This window comes from Mustela nivalis (genome assembly GCF_964662115.1).
Source record: "Mustela nivalis genome assembly, chromosome: 4".
Classification (NCBI taxonomy): Eukaryota; Metazoa; Chordata; class Mammalia; order Carnivora; family Mustelidae; genus Mustela; species Mustela nivalis.
In genome coordinates this window covers 102,880,079-102,908,000 of record NC_139023.1, presented here as the reverse complement: position 1 = coordinate 102,908,000, position 27,922 = coordinate 102,880,079, and the positions used below count along the sequence as shown (strand labels likewise).

The following is a 27,922-nucleotide window of genomic DNA, read 5'->3' as shown; positions in this document are numbered from 1 at the left end:
TATTTTGAATACTAAAGTCCTTTATTCAACAACACAGAAATTTCACAAAAACAACTTTACTGGGCAAATTGAATGTGGTTTTTTTAAGGTTTTTTTTTTTTTTTTTTACAGTTTTGTACATGCCCCATAAGTAATTTTCTTTAATAAATACACTGTTTTCCAAAACTGTTTTTTTAAATAATTGCACAAGCATACATACACCTTACACAAATATCTATTAGAAAATTTAATAGATGACTGCACAGTTCAGAATAGGAGAACGCTGTGAAAGGAGTACATTTTGTGTCCCATGTTCCTGAAATATCTGACTTCCTTGCCATTTTGAAAATGGAATCCCTCCTCACATGGTAGCTGTCTTTTATTCACTAGGAATACAGATCTCAGTGTGAAACTGCCAAATTTAATAAAAACAAAATCTGAAACATTTAGCTGTTACATGAGAACCAACTGTTTGATATCACTGTGAATCTAACCATGATCAAAGACCCACCACAGTTTTTTGCTGAACACATTTGACCCTGAATAGTGTGCTCATTTAACTGCTTGCCTTTTTTTCATTATTTGATTACAGATACTATCAGCTTAAAGACTTTATATGCTTTAGCATTAATTGTACAACTTACGTGCCAGGCGTTCTAAATGAAAGGAAGGGAATATTCTTTTCTGTCAGTGATTGCTTCACACTAATTCATGGGAAGCCCGCCATCTCTTGCTCCCTATAAATATGTTTAGAAGCCGGAAGTTGGGTGTTGGGGATTAAGCAACCAGAGATGTTTTTATATACTCTTACACTGGAGAAAGACTTTCACTGTGTCACTGTGTTCTCTCCTAAGGATGGATATGTTTCTCACTTGCAAAAATGTCTCTGCTTGTATACAGGTGGGCAAAATCCATCAGAAAGCCACTTTGGTCTGAAGGCCTGGAAAGAGGGAGGTTTGCATTATGAGGTTCTTATAATGTTTGGGTGCTGAGTGACAGCTGACAAGTAAAATGGTTCATTGCTCTTCATACCAACACCCTGCATACTTTCCAGCTCTCTCTAACTGCTGACAGAATGTGGCATCTCCTTGCCTACACCTAGAGAAGGTAAGAGTCCTGTGCATGTTTGAACCTCTCTTACAAAGCTTTTAATTGGACTTCTTTGATACGTAATTCTTAAATTGTACAGTCCGCCACAATCTATATTCTGATTGCTATCTTCTGAATTTTCTTGGTCCGAATATGAAATGTACAGTGAACAATTTTGAAAAGTTACATTCATTGGTATTTTAGAATTGTGGAAATTGTAAACCTTTAAATCACTCCCTCGGGGTTATAATGATATGCTTTACAAGTTCTCAGTATATGGACTTAGGAGAAGAGAACCAAAAGGAGAACAGAAGAGTAACATCTTTTTTCAACATCACCAACGAGAACTTTTTAAGTACCCTACATTATATAAACAGAGTTTTACCAAAAACATAAAAAAGGGGTGGTATAAAAGAACAATATCAAGAATAAAAACATGTAAGAGAATTAAAGAAAAGCTGCACTTTTCCATTTCAATCAACAGATTTTCTTTCATTAAAAAACTGATTTGACATGTAAAACAACACACTTTACAATATACAGATTCATTAGTTTTTTAAGAAAACAAATAAAAACACATCAAGACATGCAATACTTAGCATGTATTTTAGACTCTCAGTACATTGTCATGAGATCTTTACATGTTACTCTATGCCTAATGCAGCCTGAACAGACATTTGCTTCAATTCTGTCATAACAATCACCATTTTCCAAAAAGCAAGGCAAACTTACCATTCAAGTGTAAAAGTAAGTTTTCACTTACTTGTAATTAATTAGCACACTGGCTTAAAAATATGAGTAAAATCAAATAAAAGTGGATGAGAAAGAACTCATATAGTTCTCATTGGTCCCACAGCAGAAACAGAAATTCTAACTAGAAACCCTCAAAGGAATATACATCAAGCAGAAAGCTATGTCAGAATTAACATACAGCACATTTTAGCTTACGATGATTTAATGATCTTCTTGAAACAGGGACAGGTGTAAAACATGAAATAAATTTTCCTTAAAAAGCCCGTTTGACTGAAACTGGAGGCCTTGCGATGCTCCTCTAGCCAGGTTCAGTCACTTGCTTTTCACACTGGTGTTTGCAGGGAACTTCTCCACCCTCCCTCCCAGACTCTGATGATGAAGTACTTTCTTCTGGTTTTCTTAAAATCTCCTGTCATATTATTTCCCATTCACAACTACAACTAGCCTTTCAAAATTATTAATCTGCTAGTCTTTCTAAAACTTTACAGCCCTTTTTCACCCTTTCTCTTCTCAAGTTATTTTTCTTTGCATGATCCATCTTGCTAACATTTTTCAGCAGACTAGTAGTGGCTGTCCAGGCTAAAATAGCTGGCTGGTGGATAAAGAACAAAAGTTACAGTAACATGGCCACTTCGACGCTCCATGTATTTTTACTAAATTCTACTTTATTCCTCAAGATGAAAATTGTCTTTATAATCTGGCAAGAAAAAGAAAATGAAATAAACTTCCTAGATATCATGGCATCACAAATAATATCTGTCCTATGGGGACAGCCTTAGGAACCTTGACGGCCATAAGAACACCAAATCCTATGTGAAAGGGCAGCACGGATCCTATGAAGCATTAGCTCCTTTGTGTTTGGGGCTGTTTGCACTATGAAATTCCACAGAGTGTGGACCTGACTGCTCAGGAATGAAAGCATCAAGTGACAAAAATGGGAATGGGAGTAATGGAACATTCCACTGAGGGCCTCGGGGAAGGCCACTGGTCCGTCTGGGAGGCTATGGGAAAGGAAGATAAAAAGAAATTTAAAAGACTCACTTTTATAAATGTGTTCAATTTTTTTTAACTTAAAAAATATATGTAGTCATGCCTCAGTGCAAGAAGTCTTTATGTATTCAAATTTTAGAACAAACTACCCATTTCATATCATACATGGAATTAAAACATTTGGGTACATTTTATTAAGTGTTTCTTTTTCCTACCAAAACAAAATAATAAAAGAACAAAATATGAACAACAACAAAAAAAAAATACATACACCCCATGTTGGGTTGAGGAAAAAAAAGCCCATCCTGAATTTCTCTGCCTAAGATATGATACTTTTCTCTGTATCCTAGAAAACACTGTTTTTTTTTTTCTTTTTAAATTTATACAACTGATTCTGCATGTTCCAACTACTCTGAGTACTCCGCCTTACAGTGCAACCCAAGACAAGTCAACTACACTAAGTATTTGGGAGGTATACCCTTCTGTACAGCTCGTTTGTAAGCAATGCAAGTGCATAACCACTACTCTAATATAGTGCTCAAAAGATTAATTGAAACTTTCATAACATCTTCCCCTCTTATAACAACACAACTGAAGGTAATTGCTGGATGCATCATAATCTTTTAGTCTTGTAAAACTTGGCATCAAGTCTCTACGGAAAGATGCATGGCAAAACATGCCACTGCTGTTGCTGCTTCTAGAAACAACTGGCAAAAAATATTTAAAGCTAAAATTTATTGCTCCAGATTTAACTTGCAGAACCATACTGTTGTGTACAAACTGTTAATCTCCATAGATGCTCAGACATGATTGTCTCCTTGTGTCTAAACACACAAAATACAAGCTGCTATCTGTACAGTTTACAGTACTGAAACACATATATTTGAAAATGAAGTATAGATATGTACTTTGCAAAGATACATGATTTTACAGCAGAGGTTTACCCAAACTTGTTTTTTACAGCCACTTTCAAAATAGACAACAACTTCACTAGTATAGCTAAATTACATCAAAAATCAGTGTATTGAAAGTAAATAGACTGGCCAATTCCCCAAGCTCCCAGATTATTTTTATATGTCTTTTTTCTTTTCTTTTCCTTTTTTTTTTTTTTGGAAGAAACCCCTATACATAAAATGAAAATAATATCTGGATATTTTCTTCAGTGGTGGACTAAGCAGTTTCTTAAAACAAGACATTAGTTTGCCCTTCACTTCCAAATGCCTTGAAAATAAGATATACTACTGCTTTAAAAGAACCATCGGAATGCTTCAGCGCTGGGAACAGGTGTTCTCTATAAAAAAAGAGCAAGAAAACAAGTTAAGCTTTCTTTCTATGCCAATATAAAATTAGATTTTTCTCCTTTACACTTCAGCAATATTTTTAGTCAGCAATACACAACATAATGACTTGTATATTTCAACATTTAATAAAAAAAAATGTTCAGTCTTGGAACATTACAAAAATTGGGATGTTGACTTTAACGCTAATTTACTGAATATAATATTAAAGACACATTAGTCTAAAAAATACAGGAAACACAGCCTAGAACATAGATAACCATCGGAATAAAGGGGGAGGTTCAAACTATTAGCCAATAGTAGGACGTCCGGCCAGAAAGTCTATATCTGCTGCATACATACGCATGCTACGTAAGGTTGATATTTAGAGAATTCAGTGAAGTAACTTTTTTTATTCCGGGGAATTCTGTTTACCACAGACATCAAGAAATATTACATTGATATTAATTCTATCATTTAACAACTGCTAATGCTAAACATTCCTACAAATAATCTAATGAAAACTATACTGACAACATATGCCACTATTTTCAACAAATTCTGCATTTTCAACAAATTAATGTTATATGTATGAAACAAACTTATACTAACCAATGACACTCAGTGGAGCATAACTATCCTTGCACCATAAAAAGAGTAGTTTTCCAAAGGAGTACTAAGTTAGCACCAAAGTATGAACAATCATTTTAACAAAATACTTAAAGTTATGGTGGTGTGTTTTGTTTTGTTTTGTTTTGTTTTTTTGTCAGAAAAACAGTAAAGTATTGAATTTTCCTCTCTATATTAATATTACAGTAATTCATTATACTATACTCGTATTCTTTAAAAAACAGAAGCACATAAGAACATATTGAAGGTACATAACAATAAGTTAAATTTTCCTGTAGGAGCAAATGAAAGAGGGCTGATTTTATTCCTTAAACCAGTCCAACAATCCTGCACAGAATACAAGATGGCTGTCAAGAATAAGTAAGCATATAAGTTGGTATACTGAATGCTACCATATTATTGGGTAAGTACAGAACATGCACACACACACATGCACGCACACACACGCACACCTCTTAAAAACACATCTTAAGACTGTGTTAGTAGCAAAAACACATCTTAAGACTGTGTTAATAGCACTTGAATTTCATATTTCAGAAAATACACGAAAAATTCAACTCTAAGTACTCTTTAATAATTGAGGCTAGCTTTTATTTACTCTCTCACATTTGACTTATCTGGTTGACACAGTGCTACTGTAACAATGTCATCTAAAAATAAAAGTGTATTAGTTGGTTAAGATGTCCACTGAAATTTAAATGGAAAAAAAAAAAAAAACTGTTTAGAAAGCAAAGCCACTTCTCACTATTTGCACTAGAAAGAATTTTTAAAAATTTGTCCTCACAGTCAACACAATAGATTTCCAAAGAAAGTATAAGAACAAACTAATGATTTTTTTGAAAGTAAACTCTCCTCCCAATGTGAGTCTCAAAATCATGACCCCAAGATCAGAATCTCCTGCTCTCCCAACTGAGGCAGCCAGGCACCCAAAACTAATGATTGCAACGCAAGTTTGTATAATGTATATGCAAAAGTATTTAACTTGTGAAGTATTTTCTAAAAATGCAAGCAAGAAAGCCCATTATTCCCATATAAGTAGTACTCATTAATATTTTACTCTTTACTCCTCATGGTATAATGTTTTCTTCTCTCCAGCTCACTATGAGTATCTGAATCCTCATCATTTGATTTGGTTGATGAAAAAAACCCCTTTACCACTTTTGAAAACTAACTTTTGAATGATAAATGTAACTGTATGTGTTCATTACATTTATTTAGTCATTATTAAAGGAAGTATATGAAGCAATAAGAAACATATTCATTCTAATATTCATGCTTTACACACACACACACACACACACACACACAAGCAGTAAATGAAAACTTAGACGTTCATACCAGATGCTAAGCTTGCTGCCTGATGCCAACTAAGAATAAATTTTATATAAGTATGCATACTTATATAAATGTAGTCATTTTTAACAAGATAAGTTAGATCCAAACATATCCATGCAATTACAGATTCACATATGAAAAATAAACATGTGCATATATATTCATATATATTCACATTTACATGTATAGAATATGACATAGAGATGCCAATTTACTTTCAGATGCCAACTGGAAACAAGACTGTAAGTATATATACTTAGATAATCTTGTATCTTGATAAACATATATGTTTATGAAGATAAACAGAAAAATGTATGGAGTACATTTTTTAAATGAGGTGAACTCCTTATGTCTTGGATACATTTTGAAAATTCTTTTCCAACTCTTTGCTCTTCCTGTGCCCCTTTTCATTACTAAATTTTATTTGCAATATTTAGAGAAAGCAAGCTTCATAAAATGCCACCTGAGATCAAAGGTCATGGTTGTGAGGAGAAAGATAATCAGTTTTCGGTGCTTATTAGCACCAAAAATTAATTAGATAATGCAAATATGAGAAAAGCAGAGAGCTGGCTTCCTTTACTAATACAACCTGTCACAAAATAAAGCACTGTGATGTTTGCATCTTATTATGCATACATTGAGGCCAGTATGTATCTCCATATATAAAGATATAGTCCACTGCTGCGGGGGAAGGATGAAGATAAGCAGAGAAGCATCTTTTAAAAAAAATATTTCTCCCTTATATTAAGATTTTTGAGGTCATGAAGCCTAAAAATGATTTGCTGGGAAATCACTTAAAATGTGTGAGAAAACAGGAAATCTACTAGTGCAGTAATTAGAACAAGTTATCAAGGCATTCACCACAAGCTTGAAGTGAGGATTCTCTAAATTTTATTTCAGGGTTGAAAAAGTAACACAAAAACTTTAGTGTCCCATAGGCTACACAGAGCAGAAGATGTATGCTCAAGCTCCTGCCCAGTTTTCACTGGGCTCATGAAAATTCCCTGGAAATTTACTTTATACCTGGACTGAGTTCTTTTTGGTCACGATGGGGAAAGCAACATTGTTTGCTTTCATACATAAAATATTGGTTAAATTACAGGTTTTTTATAAAGTCTGCACTAATCTGGGGACCTATCTTCTCTAATTCTGTCAACTAATGAGGTCATCTTTGTTACAGGAATTTTATTTCAAATGGAGCTCAGCACACCAGCCAGGAGGATTAAGCACCCTGACCAGATATCTTCGGGTTATATAAATTCAACAGTCCCAGCTGGGAAATCACACTCTTGATGAGATTACAGTGACTTTCTGGATCTTGGTGATGCTTGCAGGAAATCGTTATCCTGAGTGACAGGAAAGCCAGATTCCCCAGGAAGAGAAGGGGGCGGGGAGGTAAAGAATAGAATGGAGTTGATCAGCATTGTTTAAGGCAGCCTTCACTGCTCATGCAGGTGTGAACGCTGACACACAACAGCCTGCTACTCCCAGGAGGCCTGTGCAGAAACCCGCAGCCCTCCGTTCTCCTTCCCGTAGTGCTGTAAAGCCTCGTGTTCCAGAGCATTCCTACCACGAGAGAAAGCCAGAGCCACATACGGAAGACCTTAAACTAATGAGCTTAAAGACAGGACTTCTGTTTCCTTCCTAAATGACTAAGCCTAAGTACAGTTAACACAGACTTTTAAAAAAAATGAAAACAGAAGTTATCAATATGTCTCCAGCAGAGGTATATTTAAGTTTAATTTTTGTTAAATTAGCAATGAAGAAATATTTAAACACCCTAAAATAAATAAAAATCCGCAAAGCTGCCACCCAAAGAATTTGAGAATTTTTCTTCTTTGGTGTCTGCAGAGCAGGGGCTATCTTCAGGCTGTGCAAGCATCTACACACTCTTGTGTGAACTTGGTGAGTCGAATAAAAATTCACCTCCTGGAAGCTGTAAAAGGGATATCTACTCTTCTTTCTATATGAAAGTGGGTGGGATTGGCTATTCATATTTAGCTACAATATGTAAAGCATGGCACTAAAGAAAACTCATTTTAATAAAACCCAACATGAACTTTCAAAGGGCAAATTAAAGACAACTCAATGCCGAAATCTTCTTCAGAATGCATAAAGCTATGTAAATGGAGGTAATTATTATGACATTAGAAAATTCTGTAACTAAAGTTCAATATATCTTCTATACTTTCTAATCCAAAAATCGTGGTGATTCCCCTAGGCCTTCAGAATTCTACCGTGAAATAGGATGCTTCGAATACAATGATTTCCAAGCTGCAGTCCGTACTTTTGGCCACCACTACTCTTAAGCTAATAAAAAATAATTTCCTGTTTTCCCATTTGTTATTAAAGAAATAGAAGCCATCCAATCATTTTCTGATTCTCCTGTAATGATGTGAAGTATGCTTTTTCCAATCAGAACCAAAGCAATATCAAACTGTAGTTTGCCACTCTTCTGAAACAGTGTTTTCCTCTGAGGAGTTGCCTGTAAGTTTCTTAGGCTCCAACCATCTAAGACCTCGAAATTGGAGCTCCTCACAGCATTTGATTGACCTCTTCACACTAGAACTTGAAAACCTCAACAAAGCACTGAAATTTCACAATAGAGAGTACATATTACAAAAGGTAAGAGTAGGTACCATTGTTTGCCTTTAAATATTTGATTATATTTTGTTTTAGCTTCATATGAAACATTAAAACTTTGTAGTATTTTGCATAAACAACAACAACAAAAGATTCCTGATGATGAAAAAAATTACTTTTTTTCCTGATTTGATTCACAAAGAATGCTAAAACATCAAGTTATATGAAGTCTCAAATTTTTTTACTGACAAAATTTCAAAACCTACTTGGAGAAGTGGAAAATTATATTATGTATACAATATTGTGAATGTGAATACACACACATGCACATTAATACAAGTCTTTGGAAATTTAATAATTATAATTATAATATTGTTATAATTATGATAATAATAATTATGATCTAAAATGATACTTAGGAAATGTTAGAGACACCCCGAAATGTCTTTAGCAGAAATATTTTCTATATTGTATTTATAATTAATATTTTAAAAATCATAGACCAGTAATCCACTAACTTTACTAGAATTAATAGCAAGCACAAGTATAGAATAGGCTAGTAAATTGAGAGAACAATTAATTTATGATATATGATAATCTTACAGTCCAATAACTGTTATTATAATAAAAAACAACTTTATATTTTAATAATACCTCAGTTAATATAATATAAATTAATATAAACACTTTCTACTTTTTAGATTCACCTTTCTTTTTCTGTCCTTTTAAAAATATATGTCATTTATACTATGAAATATATATCATATGTATGATAGATGTCACATATGTGATATATATTGCACATATGTCACATATGAAATATGTATCAGATTAATTCTTCTCATAATTCAAATTAATTTATCATATGACTGTATAAGTAGTAGTATACTTACATTTTATTTTGGCCATTATCCAGATGTAAACTAAAAGTATCTACCAAAATTATCACTAACTGGAATATTAGATCCCTCTCTAAAAGAGAGAAAGCACCAAATAGGTAATTACATAACTTTTATGACCCAATTTTTGGCAGGCATTAAATATGATTATAAGGAGAACTCTACTTTTTTGGTTTTCAAATTGACATATATGGGGCCAGGATTTCTCTAATTAAGGGTGGAGAACTGGCAATGGCTTTTTCATTAGCATCCACTCTCTGTAGGCCGTTGCTCCCGCTACTCTTCCCACTATGCAAATTCTGACAGCTCCTCCTCTTCCCCCCTACCCCCCCAGCATGAACACCACCACCCTCACCATCACCATTGTGATGGCATGATTTTAGGTGATGATAGCATGACTTGAGAAGATAAACCTAGCCAACTTTTGCAGATGGAAAGATGAATTTATATATTACATTGTACAGATGCTAATCAGTGTACTGGTAGAGCCAGGTAGGAAAACAACTGTCTAAAGGAGAATGTGTGTGTCTAAAGGGTAGGAATGGGTTGGTAGGAAGGAAAGTAATAGTTTACCACCGTGATTTACATGCATCCAAAAGTGACCGGAAAAGGTGCCCACCTTTGGCTCCAGTATCTAATGCAACTACTTAATTTAGGCAAGTCTTGTGATTAATGCTAAGTAAAGTAGGATTATATTTTAACTGATTTTGGTAAAAACACTTCAAATCACAGCATTCTAACAAATAAGTAAATTTATTGTCTGATAAATGAATTGTTTAGTAATTAAAATGTTCTTGGAAATATAAAAGTAAACTATAATAGAATGATATCAGGGTAAGCAAAAAGAGGAAAATTGGTCAATGATTCACCAATTAAAAAGGTGTTTTTGAAAAAATTATTTTATGCAGTATTTTTAACCCTATGCTAAATGTTCTTAGAGGGAGTGTGAAAGGAAATTAAAAGTAAAATTGAGATTAAAAAGCAAAATTTAGATTAATAACATCAATACTGTCAAGAATGATTAGTACAGTCAATTCTATTTATATATTCTATATGTTTATATTTAACTTATGAATATGTACACAAATATATGTGGTTATGTGATAAATGAATCTTAATCTATCTACCTACATACCTATCACTTATATACCTGGCAGAGACAAAAGTAGGATAATTCTACCTCCCCTCAAAGTCACTCCACTAATCCTGTTTAATGCAACAATGCCTTTAGGTGAGATCACTGCTAATCAGCTATTGAAAAACTATCAGCATTCTTTTTGTGATAAAGTTGTTGGACAATTTTGAAAATTCTGGTTAAAGCAGACAGTGAACTGTCTTTTTTTTTTTTTAACTGAAGAGAAGAAGAAATATTCTTGTAAAATGTGAGAAAATGGGAGGTCACAAAAAAATTAAGAGGTGAAATTTTAAAATGATCAAAGCTATGATTTGGACAGTCTCTAACGTGTAGTAAAATTAAATACAATAGTTACACCAAACTTTTACAAGAAATTCAAATTATAGTGTTTCTCTTTGAATTATTATAGATAGGAGAATTTGAGAATTTTATATTATATAAAAAGTGAAAATAACTTTAATAATTTTTTTCCCCCTTAGGCTAAGTCCTTAGCATCTTGGATGTAGTCACTGGACTTCATTTGGTTTAGAATCCTCTATAACAAAATTCCAACCACTTCAATGACCTAGCCCAGAAACCAAAGCATGTTTTATGTCCATGAATTAATTAGAGGAATTTAGAGTAAATTCCAAATATTTCAGTCATTAAGATGTTATCATCAAAATAATGCATTTGGTTAAAACTGTACTTCTGAGAATAACATGTAGCTTTTGTAGTATTTCCTTAAAAAAGTGTTTTTTAAACAATTGTAATTAAATTATAACTGCCATCCACCAAATACTCAAATTCTCAATCACTCTGATTTTTTGGTCTTTCTCATTTTTTTCCCTTTTAAATAATTAAATTAAAAGGTATACAATCAACAATTATTATAATTTAACTTTATCAAGTTATTACATGTTACCTAGCTCTTTAGAAATACATTTTGGCTAATTTCCCTCATTAAGGGATATATACTCTTAAGCATTCTACACTACCATGATATCAGCATATCTTGTGCTAAAGCAAGTTCTCAAATCTTTAGATTCAAATTTCTCCTCAGAGAATTTCTACATACTCCTTCTGTTTTATAAGCATCTTGTACCCCATCTTTGTGCAAACATAGCCACCTTCCCAAAGTTAACTAGCAGAGTCAATTGATAAGCCCAACTTTTTTCAAGCATAGAATTTATAAGATGTAGTGATTAATCATCTTTCTTCCATTTTTTCTGGAGTTTTTTTCACATGTGCATTCTGTATTTTCCAGGAAATTTTCTACATAACACTTAAAAATTACAGATATATTTGGAAGAATTCATTGTTGATAAGATGACCTCTATCTCCCTAAACACCACGGCTAATTTGGAGAATGAGTTTTCTCACTTTGGCTTTTCTATGTTTCTAACAGAAGACCTGAGTGAATTACTCATTAAGAGAAATGAGAAGGGGTTGGGGGTGGAAACTAGTTTCAGTGAAACTCCTTATTCCGCTGTGGTAAATGAAAAGAAACAGTGTTGAAGGGTTCTAGTGGGCCTAAGCCCAACCAGACTCATGGCATCTTGCCAACATTTTTGAGACTTTGTTTCTATTAATTTCTTATTTAAACCAAACTCAAGAAGATGACCTTGGGCATGACAATACTTTTCTACCAGTATGCACCTTTCTCCTTTCTCTGGGGTTTGTGACACTACATTCTGCCTGCCCTTCCTCCTCCCCTCCCTCCCGCCCTTCTTTCTTATGCAGGCAAACAAGGATTTCCACTGGTCTGCAAAATATACTTGAAATAACAAGTCATACTGTAGATTCTCAGTATGTTCAAAGGTTCAAGGCAAGTATTCTTTTTTTTTTTCTTTATATCTTGAAAAATTCTACTAATAGCAAATGTAATATAATACCACATAATCACATGGGGTAACCAGGTAGAGATCCTCAATGGCAACCTGTATTTCTTATTTAGGTCTGGGGAAGAACTAAACCAAGGACGCATCAAGGAATCCTAAGGCTTTAGGTAGATATGAGACTGTTTCCTGAGAAATTATATCATTTTAATTCAATTATGTCATTTTACATTTGTCCGTTTCTTGGGACTGAAAGTTAAGAATGTAAGTAGGGAACTAAGTATCTTGGAGGAAGGACTAAGATGTAGATTTAGGCATTTAGATGGGTATTGCAAAAGGCAGAAATAAAGGAAAGTGTAAGTTCCTTAAATGTGTGTGTGTGTGTGTGTGTGTGTAAACATAATTGTATGTATATAACCACAGCACTTACCACAAATCATAAAAAATAGCAGTTCCTACCTAAAGATTTGTCAAATTGAATTGAATCTATCAAGGGCTGACTATATGTTTAGTAACATACCATGTATTCATGAATATACAGCATAGGTAGAGGCCTGCCTATGAGAAGTAAAGACACACTATTTATAGAAATACATTTAAATTTTACTCTTTATCTTGTTAACATTGTTCCATTTACAAATGCAATTTCTTTCCTCACTACAGTCTCATTCAATAGTGTTGTTGCTGTCACTAAACTAGTGTTTTTCAAACTTTTTTACTGCAACCAACACTCAGAAATACATTTTACATAGCAGCCTAGTACATGCATACACATACATTTATGTATACATACAAACTGAAACAGAAGTTTAACAATATGTACTCTTAGTATATGTGCTGCACTCATATATTTTATGTTCCACTCTCTTCTATCCTAGTTTCTGAAAATCCTCGTGGTGAACCAACACATGGACCACTAATGTTCTGTCACCTGCAGTTTGAAAAACACAGCTCCCCACCACACAAATAACATACTCATGTGAAGAGAACCACATGAGGAAAATCCAAAACTACTCCACAATGAATTTAACTCTATAGAGCAGCCTTATATTGAAAGATCCAATCTGTATTTCCTTTGGGACAGAAAGGCCAGTGTTCTCAATTTTGTTTTTCATGGATGAAAATTAGAGCACACAAAGTATTTAATGTTTACTAGAGGATTCCACACCTTCTCACTTATCATCTATCTACATACAACTGAGAATTTTAGCTCTTTCCTTATTCTTAACTCCATTAAAACCATCACTGGTCTCATTTAAGCTACACACAAGAACACTTTCCATAGACAAGTCTTTCCCCAGCACAGTTACATTCCTGTCACTGATTCACCAGCACCCGTAATCATCATTTCCTCACAATTAAATTTAAATAGTCTGACTTTCCTTTAATATGTATTTTATCTCTTTCACTCTGAAAGGTTTTGGAGAAAATATATCTTCTCTGGAATTTACCAGATTTGCTGAAATACACAGAAATGGCCATGAGTCTTGGTGATCTACAAACATATACCCCCTTCCCCTCTGGTCCTCCTAGATCTCTATCCTTTTGATTCTAATCAATCATCCAGGACTCCGCCCCCCCCCCCCCCCCCCCCGGCCCCTACCAAGTCTTTGGGCAAGAAACAACACTTTCAATAGAGTTTTCTCCAGTTTGCCACTTAATTCACATTTTCAAGAATGTCCTCTAAACTATGAATTTAGATGCAGAGGAGATCCAAGTGGGATCCCATTTTCCACCCATTTTGGAAGCATTCTCTTTTAGTTACACTTTGGAATTATTCTACCAAATGTTTCAAAGACATAAGTAAAAATAATAACATCAGCTATAACACAATCTGTTTTCCCTGTCTCTGATTCAGCTGCCACTCCACTGAACTTGAGCTTTAGCTCTGACTCCCAAACCAAATATATTGAGTGAAGTCATAAAAATATTATCTTCCCTCTTTTTATAGTTTCCACTCTCTGCAAAACTTCAATAACTGCTGAAGGAAAGCAGACATCCATATCCTGTCTTGACAAAGTTCTTTCTAGATACTGCATTGCGTCCTGACTTGAATATTCCTTTCTCCTGGATTTTTAGTGCTTTCTGGATTAGTATTCCACATTTTTTAGGACTTATCACTGTTTTCTCCCAAAAAGCCATTAGCCTTTTCTATTATTGCTCACCAACCTTCTTCATTTCATAAATACCCTCTCCTTATTAAAAAAAGAAAGCACTGCATAGTCACTTTACTTTTTATCCCAAAATGTGTATCTACCTATTTTATCTCCTATACACTTATCTTCCAAAATAAAAGTAACTCTTAACATTTTCCAATATTTATTAAATGTTTTCCAACTAGAATTTATATGCATTTAACCATTTCTTTCTTACAATGATTTTCTTAAACTAATTCCCCTTTAGACTAACTCCTCTTGTCTATCCAAATAAAGAAAATAGTAGCCAAAGAAAAGTGCTGTGTTGAAGTCAATCTCTCTCTCTCTCTCTCTCTCTCTCTCTCTCTGTGTCTTTGTTTCAGGTGTTACAGAAATTAATGGCAATGATGTGCCTTTGGTGAGGAAGGAGGAAGAGCACTAATTTATTTAAGGCTCACCACACTGACTGACTTGACCAGGCAATTTGTGCACTTTTCCTGGTATTTGACAGTGCAAGTACAAGAACAAGGAAAACTTGTTTATCAGGTTTATCTTTTTCCAAGTGAACTCAAGCCAGATATTTGGTGAACTTGATGATTAAAGCAAAAATTCAGAAAACACAAACCACAATGTAGTCTGCCTGAGCTTTAATTTCTGAAAACTATAAGAAACCTGTGGTGGATGGGATTATCTGTAAACATAATTGTCTTATTTTCTACTTTTCATGGAGGACTTTAACATAGGAATGAGAAATTGCATAGCATTTTTCATTATACAAAGTATACTAACTGAAATACAGTATCAGAAAGTTGTAAGCTAATGGATACTATTGTCCTGATTCTATACTTGGGGAAACAAAGTTCAGAGAAGTTATACTGATGTAGCTAATTTCAACTGTAGTTACCTGATACTACTAGCTCTTCTCATAACCCATCAACAAAATGTGGTTATAGGGTTCAAATATAATTTTTAATTATAAAAGAAATAAAAGGCCAAGAAACTAGTAGTATACTTTCCTAATATAATTTCTATCTGGTTTATTTCAGCCAAAGAACTACATCTTTAGTATACTTTTTTGAAAAAGTAATTTTTGCTTTGCTGTTTGCTTTTGAGTAAGAAATGTAATGTGAAATCAATGCTTTAAATATTAAGAAAAAGAAAAACAGGACAAATTTAATAGGCTCACTCTCATACCTAGTTTTGGATTCTTATGCTGTTAAAATAAATTAAGAGAAAGCCCCGAAGTTTCACAGAGGAAAAAAAAAATATTTCTCATAATGTTTTAGAGTAGAAGTTAACAAGCCTGCTGGGATCCTTTTAGCCCCTGCAGAGCTAAGTCTTCAACATTATTAAATGGCTGTCGCATCTGAAGTATGGTGCAACATAACTCAATAAACAACAGAAAACATACAATGCTGAATGGAGGAAGGCTTTCCTATTACCGTTCAGAATAATTCACTATCAGGACAGGTGTTTGTATGTGATGGAACAAGATATGACTGAAGAATAAACCATCCCTGTGCCCCTCCCCCAAGTATTCTGAAACTCTTAAGGATAATAGCATAATGCCAGATGAAAAACTATGTTAAGAATGAGCAGAAACACTGCAGCACAAGGAACAAAATTAATGCCTATGCAGAATCGTCAAATTTTACACTAATTACTATAATAAAAAATCCTTGAAAACAAATTTTTGTAAAAAATGGCATTTTCTAGAGTGTTCTACGGATCCTACACTACATTTTAGTTGGTGACTGAAATCATACATAAAAACAAAAAAAAATTTACCATTATTTTGGGTTCTTTTTTGTTTTTTTAAAAATTAACTTTAAAATAAAAGAAAACTAAGAAAGATGTAGTCCTTTATCCAACTTACATATTTACATGGGCCTTTCCTTCAACAAATGTTGAATTTAACCTATTAATTTGATTAGATATTTTTATGCAATGAATACATTAGATTAACATTTTGTATAATGTGAGGAAAAATCTATGTAAAAAAAACAGAAGCATATCCACTCTTGTGCAACTTATTGGATAGTGGGGGACATATTGTTACACTTTTTCAAAGCAAAATTAAAGGTGAGTTGCTTTCTGGTAAAAATTAACTATGTATTCAGATAATGTAACTAGCTGAGTTCAAACAGTTCTGAGCACCAGCTACTTCGAAAGAGTTTTTAAAAACACATTTCTACAGACTCAAATAATTTCATGTTTTACTCATGTATCCAGAAAGAATATTCCACAAGTTGTCAGGATCACCCTCCCCACAGATCTTCAGTCTCCAACCTGGCAAACTAGAGCCAATGTGGATAAAATGCCCACCCTTCTTTCACTACTCCTTTCCAATTTTAGTCTTATAGACTAGTTTATTAATTTGTTTTGTATCTGCCAACCTGTAAGTCAAAACTCCTAACTGTTCACCCAGGGAAATGAGGGATTTACTAAAGTAGGTAGCAATACTTCAGTCATCAGTTCAGCAAAAAGTCTAAAAATCAAGTAACTCTTGTGTTCCTAATCACTAGATACCCTTTTCATTCTTATTTAATAGATATAATATTTTTATCTGATTAGTCTAAAAGTTGTTATTGTTGACTTGTTCTGATTGGCTTTCTGATTGCTTATTTATTTGTATTTTGTTTGATGACAGTTGAATTTCACACATCCTTACATATAGATTTTAAATACCTTTATTTTACAATTCCTAATTGCCATGCAAAAGATTGCTTAGAATTTATATGATATTTGCATGGGTGGGGTATTATTTTCATTTAGGAATTATTAAAAAGGCATGGTTCTTTTAAAAAAAAAAAACTTTGACTACCTTGTATTAAATGTAGTGATAAAAGGAAAATCTCACTGAACTTGTATTACAGTTCGATGACTTGACTACAAATCTACTTGTCTTTAGTTAAAGCTAAACTTTTCTGAAACTTTTTCTTATCATTTATGAAACTCAGGATCTTTTTTCATACCTGAGTTCTGTAGTACACTCTAGTGTTAATATACTATCATTTGTTTGAATTGATTGACAACTTTCCTCTTTCCCTTTGATAGTTACATACTTGCATTTTGATAATAAAACAAAAATTCACATTTTTATACTAGTACGTTTTTGGGTTTTGAAACTAAAAATTGAGAACTCATTTTTAAATTGTGATATAAAATGACAAACTGATGAATGTTTCAATTTAAGAATTGAATGTTTCAATTTAAGATAGGAAACGTGTGTTTACCTCTACATTTTTTAGTCACCATTTTTAAAGTCACCAAACTTCAAAAACTTACAACATGTTCAATTATTGGCTGTTTTCATTATTTAACTATACATATTCTGAGTTTGAAGGACACACAAATTTTACAGATGGTCTATAAATAAATTTCTTTAGGAAGCAGGTACCATCTTCCTTGTAGACAATGTTGTGTCCAGAATTTTATGACTGCCTTTTGTGTGGTGGAACTTAATGGCATATATAAAGAAATGTGTCCTTTTCCCCTAAAATACTCCTTTAAAAAATCAAGTTATCAGGGTGCCTGGACGGCTCAGTCATTAAGCATCTGTCTTTAGCTCAGGTCATGATCCCAGGGTACTGGGATGGAGCCCTGCATCAAACTTCCTGCTCAGGGGGAAGCCTGCTTCTCCCTCTCCCACTCCCTCTGCTTGTGTTCCCTCTCTCGCTGTGTCTCTCTGTCAAATAATAAATTAAAATCTTAATAAAATAAAATTTTAAAAAATCAAGTTACCAAGTTTGGGACAATATTTGGGTGTTTTCCACCAAACGCCTTAGTAGCTCAGCCTAACTTGTTGGCCTGAATATTCAGTAGATATATGTTTTAATGAGAGAAAGATTTTAAAAGAAAAGATTGAAATTGTCCCTTTTTCTTGAAGTTCCATTTTCTCTTCACTATAGTCTCTTTACTGTAATGATTTCAAGTTCCTCCTCTAACTTGTGGTGGCAGCGTGTAACTTACAGCTGAGAGCCAAGGGTGGGGGCAGGGAAATCTCCTGAGGTGTTGCTTACTAATGTAATTCCATAAATCAACTAATGGGAGAGAAACCAGATCTGTGTGGTCTCTAATGCTGTCCCACAGAGATCAATCATGTCACCTGAACAATGTTCAGGCACTAAGAGGCTGGGGTTGCCCATGGGACAATCCTATCCCTTGAGCCATATGGAGTGGAGATATTTTAAAAAGTTAGATCTTCATATCAGAAATGTAACCGCTGCAAATATGAAAACTGAAGGATTGGTTACTTTTGCAGGGACAAATTGCTATTATGTAACTTATTATCATAATGCATAATCACGTGTTTATTAAAATCTCACAACTTGGTATTGATCATTTAGGATGCAAGTTTTTAAGATAAGTTTTGTTGCAGAAGGGGCATACGGTATTTGTAATAACTGCTTTGAATAATTACTGATAGTTTTTTAATGTAATAATTGACTAAATGAAGAGTGTTCTATGCAAATATACAGTGCACAGTATCACAGAAAAACTGAATTTGTTATATGTGTATTATTATCTTATGGAATATTATCAAGGACGTGATTTTACAAACATATTTCCAAGGCAGTAAGATGTTCTTAACATGAGACTAAGCAGGAAAATGCAAAAATAAGTAAGCCTGTTTTAAAAGGAATACCAGAGGGGAGACTTCAAAGAAACGTGGGCAAGACTTCCAACACTTCCATGTGTCTGTCTTAATTTCAGTTTACTCACCCTGAAAATCTGATTAAGCCTCCAGCCTTTGGGATGAGAATAAGTCAAAGGAAAGAAGGACGCATGAGGTTTGAAATGATAAATCATAATTTAACTAATGATTATGGTGCAACTATTAATTGGTGTCCATAATTTAAAGCCAACAAATACAAGTTACTGAACTTCAACCTGAGGTCCACAGGTGATATCCATAATGAATCCCCAAATCACTGTCCTCAACTAGGGAGTCTAACCAATCTCTAAAACATCTCCACAGATGATGATAACTTACAGGAACCAAATTAGAGAGGGAAGCAGGTCAGCAGGGGACTTCTCACCAACCAGCAAACACTGTTCCAGCTTTGGTTCAGTCATGTAAACCCCATCACTCTGACATGCATCCAGCTGCTTCCCTACAGCCATAACTGCGTGGTTACACATATGCTTATGTCTGCCATTGCCTTTTTAAAATAACCTAGAGAGAATTTTAGCCAATTAAAAAAATGAAACAAAACAACCCCTCCCCACCAAACTTTTTCTTTCTACCAATAACACTCTGCTAAGGATCTTAACCTTGAACCATGACCCCATTCTCTGGTAGGAAAGGGTATGTAGTTAGGAAAACATCTTCACAGAGCTCTACAAAGACAGGGATGTGTTTCCTTTCTCACCCACACCCCATTTTCTGAAGATCAACAGAACTGTTGTGTACTTGGATTAAAGAAGAAAGAGAAGAAGGAGAAGTAGAGGAGAAGGGAGGAGGAGGAGGAAGAAAACGTAATACTACGGGATCAAAATGTCTAAAGAATTTAAGCATCACAATCAGTTTGTGGGAAAACTATCCAAAGGAGGAAAATTAAAAAAAGGAATTCATGAAGTTTGTCTAGACTGATACATCAGCATAGAAACTTGTGCAGAAAATCTATTAGTACCCACACTAAGCTCCTGCAAAGCAGTTATTTACTAAATAAATCAGAATTATCCAGTGGTCTTACCCACTGCATACTCTAAACCAGGACAAGGCAGTGCCATGGGTATAGCTGAAGATGTGGCCTACTAGCAACATGAAATCTGTAATTCTAGATACTATACAATTCAAGTGGAAAAATAAAAAACATCTAGTCCTTATCAACTGGGCATTAACAGGAAATTTAGTATGAACGGAATTTTAACTTCCATGGGCCTTAGAGACCTAGAGGTAAGATATAACAAACTAGTCCAGAAAACGGAATTCAAAAATTAAAAACGAATATTTGCCACCAGCAAAATATAGGGACCTGCATTTTTATAATTGTTATTATCTTTGTTTAAGCAGTGTTGCCAAAGGAAATGTAATAAACCACCCTGGAGTAAAGTCAAACTTTCGACAAAGAGATGGGTTTTCTTATAATGAGGAATACATGTAACATTTTGATGGAACTGATCACAATCAATAACGATATCAATATAATACTGGGTTTTTTGAATCTCAAAATGATATTTGCCTTGCATATTAATAAAACTTGAAAAAAACTATACCTTATTTGTGTTCTAGCCTCCAACAAAATTCTTTAAGTTTCCTTTTTAAAAAATCCTTTTAAAGATCAGTCCTTCATGGAAAAAACTCCTTTAAGCAGTGCTCACAATTTTTAAAAAGAATGTGCAAGTGCCCCTCTGATGATAACCTGTGAGAGCCAATCTCACTCTGTAATCCAGACCATGGAATATTCCCAAATGCTCAATCTACCACCTGAATTCTCAAGTATATATGAACATCCTGCCACCTACTCTGTAAGTGATATCAAGGGGCTAAATATGATTATTTGTTCATACATCTTGCTAAACATGCCACTAAAATCATTTCGTTTACCTATGATTGTACATTTTTTCCCTTTTCGTTTTGATCATGTTACCATATGAAATTCCCACCAAACACATCACTCTTAGTATTTAACATAATTAAAAGCCTAATTTAACAATTACTTTAGTGACAGTCGGTACATTGTCTAATTTAAGGACATATGGGAAAAAAAAAAAACCCAAAAACTATTGTTGACTACCTAGCATATCAATCAAAACTGTGCTTCATTTATGGAACAGTTTTGTGACCACAAAATGGTTACTTTGTCAAATGCAGAGCCCAGAGGAAACATTCTTTGGTAACCAAATTTTAGTAATCATTTGTTTGTGAGACTATGTAAAACAATTCTTAAATAGAATTATCCTCACCTGTCTGAAATAAACTCATTCTGTCCCTTGATTTTAAGACACACCCCCTTAAAAATTGCAGGTGGTGTTCAGCTTTCTATGTTATTTCTGCTTTCTCAAAAAATACCAGCTATGCAGAAAATGGGAAACAGAAACATTTTTATCATGGTGAAGAAAAACGATTCTGGAAGGGGATAGAACACCCTTTTGAATCCATGTTATTTCAGCTTCCAAGATTCTTCTGTGTGTGTGTCTTAATGCAAACATAGGCTTGTGTGCCACAAATGGTGTCCTCACTGTTATAACTGGGCCCCTAATAAGTCTCTCTTAGCCAATAAAAGTATATAAAATGTGGTATGTCCAATCCTTTGGGCAGAGATGCTTTTAAAACTAATACTAACAGGGAGGGGGCATATTAAACCGCCAAGGGGCATTTTTGAGCATACTGAATGTGAAACTTTTGATTTTTTTAAACCAATTACATTAGTTTACCACCGCAGATTTAAAAAAAAAAAAAAAAAAAAAGGCGGGGCGCACCCCCCCCCCTCATTTGGAGGCCAGTTCCACGCGAAGTGCAGCTGGGAAAGGTGGTGAAGAGGCCGTGCCCTCACAACCACCTGCAACTGTATCTTACAGCCTGAATGAAGCTTCAGGAAAGGGGTACTGCATCTTCAAGCCAGACAAGAAGCCCTGAAGGGGAGAAGAGAGGGGAGTGAGGAGGGAGGGGGGGAGACTGGGAAACAAGAAATCATCTCCTCTGACCTCTAGCGAAGTGCCAGGTTTTTTCTTTAGCTCTTCACATTTTCTAAATTTGCAGATCTGGTGTCCCGTTTTGCGGTTCCTGCAACTGCTGCAGACGCCACAGTTGATGAGCCTCTTGCAGGGCACGCAGACCCCACACCTTTTCCTCTTCTTCTTGGCCGGGTTGGCTCCGCTAGCTCCCCCTGAGGAGGACGAGGAGGAGGAGGAATGATTCTGCGGGCAGTCTGCCAGATTGGCAATTTGAAACGCACTGTCTGTGACGGCTGCTGAGGCTGCTGCGGGGGAGTGAAGGGCTGTCATGACGATGACCCCTGGAGGTAATGAGATGCCCCCTAAAGCCGGGATAGCGGAAAAAGTCCCCACGCGCTCGGGGAGATTCATTATCTCTGCTTCAGCAGCGCCGCATTTGAGCTTGTTCATGCATTCCCCCGCCAAAGGTCTGCAGTGTTCAGGGGATAAGGTGGAGAGGAAATTAGTATTTGCCATTTGCAACGACGGCTCTGGCGGGCAGCCAGCTTTCCCCAGCCTCTGGGAGTCGTTTCGGTGGTGCATGCTGGTCCTGCTGCCGCCGCCGCCGCCGCCGCCGCCGCCGCCACCGCCGCCGCCGCCGCCGCCGCCGCCACCGCCGGCGGGGAGGATTGCCGAAGAGGAGGCGGAGGAGGAGGCGGCGGCGGAGGAGGATTTCCTGCCGCCCCCGCCGCCCCCGCCACCGCCCCCGCCGCCCCCGCCGCCGCTGCCGCCCCCGCCGCCGCCCCCGCCCCCGCCGCTGCCCCAGAGCATGGCGGTGGCGGCGGCGGCGGTGGCCGCGTTGTCGCAGTTCCAGGGGGACATGCCGATGCGCGCGGCGGCCGCGGCGGCGGCGGCGCTGCTGGGGAAGATGGGGGTGGTGATGCGCGCGATCTTGGCCGCCTGCGGGAAGGCGCCCCCGTTGGTCTTGTAGAAGGAGGTGGCAAAGGAGCGGTAGCGCTCCATCTCCGAGTTGTAATCCACAAGGCTGTTCAGGGCCCCCTCGGGCAGGTGGCTTTCCTTGGGCAAGCCCGGGGCCTCCGGGCTCGGCCCGGGCTCCACGCAGACATTGGTGTTCATGGTGCAGGGGGGGAAGAAGGGGTGCAGGGTGGAAGTGGGGACCGCCTGGTCCGACACCTGGGTGGGAAAGGGGGGAAGGTGGGGGGGAGGGAAGGGGGTGATGGTGGTGTCGGGGTGGGGGCCGAGGCGGGAGGGGAAAGTAGGTCCGGATGGGGAAAGCAAGGTGAGGACTGCTTTATTCCTCTCTGGGGCGCATTTCCACAGACGGTGAATTCCCAGGCAGCGTCTTCCTTAGCATTATCCTCCAACTGTTACAACTAAAATAAAGAAAGTCATTCCAACGAGCTGCACGAGGAAAAAGATTAAAATAAATAAACAGCCTCCCTCACTACCCCACCGCAGACACAGAGAACTCCCACATTCTTCGTCAGGTCGTTTGCATGACAATCATCAAGACGTGACCCCCCCACCCCGCCATTCCACCTCCCCCCCCCACACACACACACGCTCCCAACCCACTCCCCCCTCCCCACAGCACACCACAGCTCCTCCTCCCTATTCTCATAACCCTCCAGAGAAAATGTATTAATAGCCAGGATACCCAGGGAAAGAGGAAAGACGGGGGTGACAAATGCCGAGGGAAAAGGGCAATTGGAGTGCTAAAGACATGCAAATCAGGGGTGGGAGGGCGATACTACCTATAAGCAGAGGGCATTTAAACATTATGAAATGTGTGAACAAGTGCTGCCTGGGCATGCAAATGCTGTAAAGTAGAAAACAGCAATGGCCCTATGAGGAAAATGAACAGGAAATTAGCAAATGAAGTACTGAGAAAGTCTACAATACATCCGAGTATAAACTGTAAGCAAACACAATACAACTGAGAGCTAAGAGACTGCCCACATACAATCTGAACTAAAGAGGCAGGGAAAAAAGAACTACCAGCTGCCACAGTGTCCTTCTGTGTCTGCGGTCATTAGTTTGAATCCCAGCACAGCTGGCTCTGTTAGGGTCTTAATTCAATGGACCAAGGACAGGTCTCAATTGTACAAGCCATTTGGTGGTGGGGCTTGGTGGGGGTAAGAGGGTGGTGTTCTACTTGTTTAAAAGAAATAAAGAAAGAAAAGAAAGATCGACCAGATACAAATTTTTAAAAATAATACAAACAATGTCACCCGTTTTAAACCAAGTGCCTGCAGCCTCTTTAAGAATATTCCCAATAATTCCTAATGGAGACTCCTGTCTCTTCCCAAGACAAGAGGAAAGCATGGGACTTTTTTTTTTTTTTTTTTTTTTTTTAAGGATCTCTCATAGTCACTGGTTTTTACATTGAGTAAAAAGGTGGTGGGTTGGGGAAGAAGGGAGATCCTTTAAGGTGTTGTTTACTTGAAGAAATAACCATAAAAAAGATTTTCTTTCTTTTGCTCTTTTTAAGAGGAAAGTTTAATGTTAACTGGGTATTTGCATTCATACCTTTGCTTACAGGCCATTATTATGCTTTAGGAAGAGGTATTTTAGTTGTTTATCACAGAGGAAGAGGTACATCTCAGCCTTTTAAGAAGTAACGCAAAGACATAAAGTGTATATTAACCTAAAAAAACAGTTTCTTTGTTTCCAGATTTTTTGGGGGGGGGCAGAATATCTTTCTGTGACATCTTTTGAAGCCCACATGTTGGTCTGGAATGTGGAGTTCAGGGAATTCCAAATGGGGGCCCAGTAGTCTCAGTCTCAAATATTCAGTTCGAAATGGATATCAATTATAGTAATTATGCTTATAATTAGATTAATGAACCATTTATGCCCAAACTCCAAGTGCAAAAACTTCAAGACCTGCTGATGAGGTGCCCTAAAAAGAGGGGTTTATGTAAACAAATCCCTATTAGGCAAAGTAAATCAAGATAAGGAACCTCACCCCAGGCTGGATTAGAAGCTAGCAGGCATCTTTCAATCACAGCAAGTCCCTAATCACTCAGGAACCACCTCTGTGGTTTCGCATTAGGGAAAACTGCTCCCTTCAGAGGTCTGATGGCAATACAAAGGGTGCCCCCAAAATGCTCCTGGCTAAATATTCTTGATGCTTGGAAGGGGGTAGGGGAAGACACAGCAAGAATATGCATATAGCTTCAGTTTCTGTGAATCACATTGTAACTGCAAGACCGTAATAACTGCTACTCAGTAAAAACTAGTTATGCCAACCATGCATTAGCTATCACATTGAGTGGAGAGAAAAAAAAAATCAGTATTTTAGTCTTCTGACCTTGTTCCAAATAAAGAAATAATTTAATGTCCCCTTTCCAGAGTATTAGAGTGCTGTTTGCAAACAGAGGCTTTCCTTGCTTTTCTTATTGCCATCACCTCCCCCTTCCTCCCTCAAGGTTTAATGCCACCAGAAACTGTAGAAAATGATTGTGCCCAGTATCCAGGTCATTATTGTTTAATCAATGCATCTCTGGAGCATGAAAAAGGTACCTAAGCCACAGCTATTGTTTGGATTTTCTTTAAAAAACAAAATAAAACACACACAAATAACTATAGTCCTATTCCAAAGCTAAATTAGACAACCATACTTCATGATCCTGTTTTGCCTTTAAACAATGTGACTGTACATGCCTAATATTGTATGTCTGGTCTACCAGAGACATAGAGATCAAAGGTCATATTTAACATTCAGGAGGAGGGGCGGGTGCAGATTAATTAATAAATTAATACAGCGACGCCTTTTATTGCTGGAGTCCAGCATTAATAATCTACTTTTACAATCCCAACGGACAGCAAACATTTAAGAGAAAAAAAGCCAGAGAAAGAGAAAGAACAATCACTTACCAGTCTCTTTTTATTTGGGGAGCCTTAGAATTTGCAGACGCTGCTAGTCTGCCTTTAATTAGTTGCACATCACCCCCTAACACAAAGAAACACAAATCCAGATGTGTCTTGGCAGCTCCCAATTACAACTTTAATACTTGTAAACAAACTGTTGGGGGGGGGGATAAATAAATATGCGGATCAAAAAAAAAATACCTGTAAATGGCTTTTTTTTTCTTGTTGCAGAGAGAAGGAGGAGGAGATGGTGTTAGTGGTGGGGGTGGAAGGAGGAGGAGGTGGGGGGAGAGGAAAGAGCCGAGTGTGAGTGTATGTGTGAGAGCGCGGGGCTGTTCTCGGTGGTCTCTCCTCTCCCAGCGCGTTGCTCTCCGTCCGTCTCCAGTCGCTGTGTGCGAGGGAGGGAGGGAGCCGGGGAGTCTCTCTCTCTCTCTCTCTCTCTCCCCTCTCCTCTCTCTCTCTCACCCTCCCCCCCCTTCCCTCTCTGTTTGTGTGTGTGTGTGCGTGTGTGTGGTTGCTGGGGGAGGGGAGCGCGAGAGAAAGGCGAGGGAGGAGGTGTGGAGGCTGGGGGCGGGGGCGGGGGCGGGGGGGTGATTGGCGCCGAGGTGAGGAGGACGCAGGGACGTGGACACCTACTGATGATTGGCTGCAAATTACACGGGGAACAAGAGGCGCACGCGGGCCAGCGCTCCCCTTCACAAATCCTCTCCTCGGCGGAGGAGCCACGTTTCCCTGCTCGCCTGCGGTTCGCCCTCCCTCCCGGCGCCCGGCTCTCCTGCTCAGCCGCCCAGCACAGAGGGCCGTTGATTATTTTCTTTTGCTCTCAGAGATAATTGTTTGGAAGGGATGGAGAGAGGGCGTTTCCGCCACTCTCTCTCTCTCTCTCTCTCTGCGTGTGTGTGTGTGTGCGTGTGCGGGTGTGTGTGTAAATAAACTTGTCTGGGTTTTCTGGCTGGGTTGAGAAAAGGAGTACAAGAAACAGAAAAGGTCGCGTTTGTTTGAAGAATGCTCTTAGTTCGCACCCTACCGCATGGCTTTTGAATAATTTTCCTGGTGTACCCAGTGAGACTTCAAAAAAAAAAAAAAAATCATATCACTTATGTCTTTAAAGTAAGGAAAAACGGATCAGTGTTTTTGTCCGGATCTTTTAAATATTTTTATGCCAGAATGTTTAAAAAAAAAAAATGTGATGCTTGACCGATCTCAAAATCAATCTCAATCCTTCTCTCCCTCACTTCTCCCCTCCCTCTCTCTTCTCTTCATTTCTCCCCCCCCCCCCCTTCCAATCCCCTTCTTTTCTGTTCCATCTGGGAGTTTCAAGTATTAACTCAGATTTTTAACGTACTGCCATATTTTTAATTTCAAACTTTACTTTAAAAAAAACTACTCTTATATCTGCATTAATTGATTTTATACTACTATGCATTCTTGACACTTAAAAATAGTTTAGTAATTGACAGATAAATCTTTTATCACAGGTCACGTATAAATAAAACTCATAAATGCGGCTGTGAATTAACTTTTTCACTGCTGCCTTCAAGAGAATGATTGGATTCATGGATTCATGCTATCCTACTCTTGAAGTATGCTCTAAAGGAAATGGTTATGAAATAATATATAAAAATGTAAATCTTTTTTGATAATTTCCTGAGAGTGGCTAACAAGCTACAGAAGTAGAAAAGAAATTAGACTGTTTACATTGGTGCTATAAAGTTTTGCATTAAAATTAAAACTATATTTTCAAATAATGCAGTAGTTTTAGAGAAGGAGGAAAAGAATAATGAGTTGTTTCTCTAAAATAACA

General features: G+C 36.9%; 1 protein-coding gene across 3 annotated transcripts; it reads right to left on the bottom strand.

Moving 5' to 3' along the window:
- On the bottom strand, positions 1–26,694 carry CXXC4 (CXXC finger protein 4). Of its 3 annotated transcripts, none has more exons than XM_082728186.1 (4): positions 26,320–26,694; positions 26,125–26,200; positions 22,276–23,618; positions 1–4,102 (listed from the first exon to the last, which is right to left on the bottom strand). In XM_082728186.1, exons 3-4 carry the CDS (start codon positions 23,359–23,361, stop codon positions 4,058–4,060), a joined length of 1,131 nt encoding a protein of 376 aa, XP_082584312.1. In that variant the 5' UTR covers positions 23,362–23,618; positions 26,125–26,200; positions 26,320–26,694; the 3' UTR covers positions 1–4,057. The 3 variants fall into 3 exon arrangements, with proteins under 3 accessions (XP_082584312.1, XP_082584313.1, XP_082584314.1); XM_082728187.1 differs by having other exon boundaries at positions 22,276–23,646; positions 26,320–26,644; XM_082728188.1 differs by lacking the exon at positions 26,125–26,200 and having other exon boundaries at positions 26,320–26,644.
- Between the last annotated feature and the right edge of the window lie 1,228 nt (positions 26,695–27,922).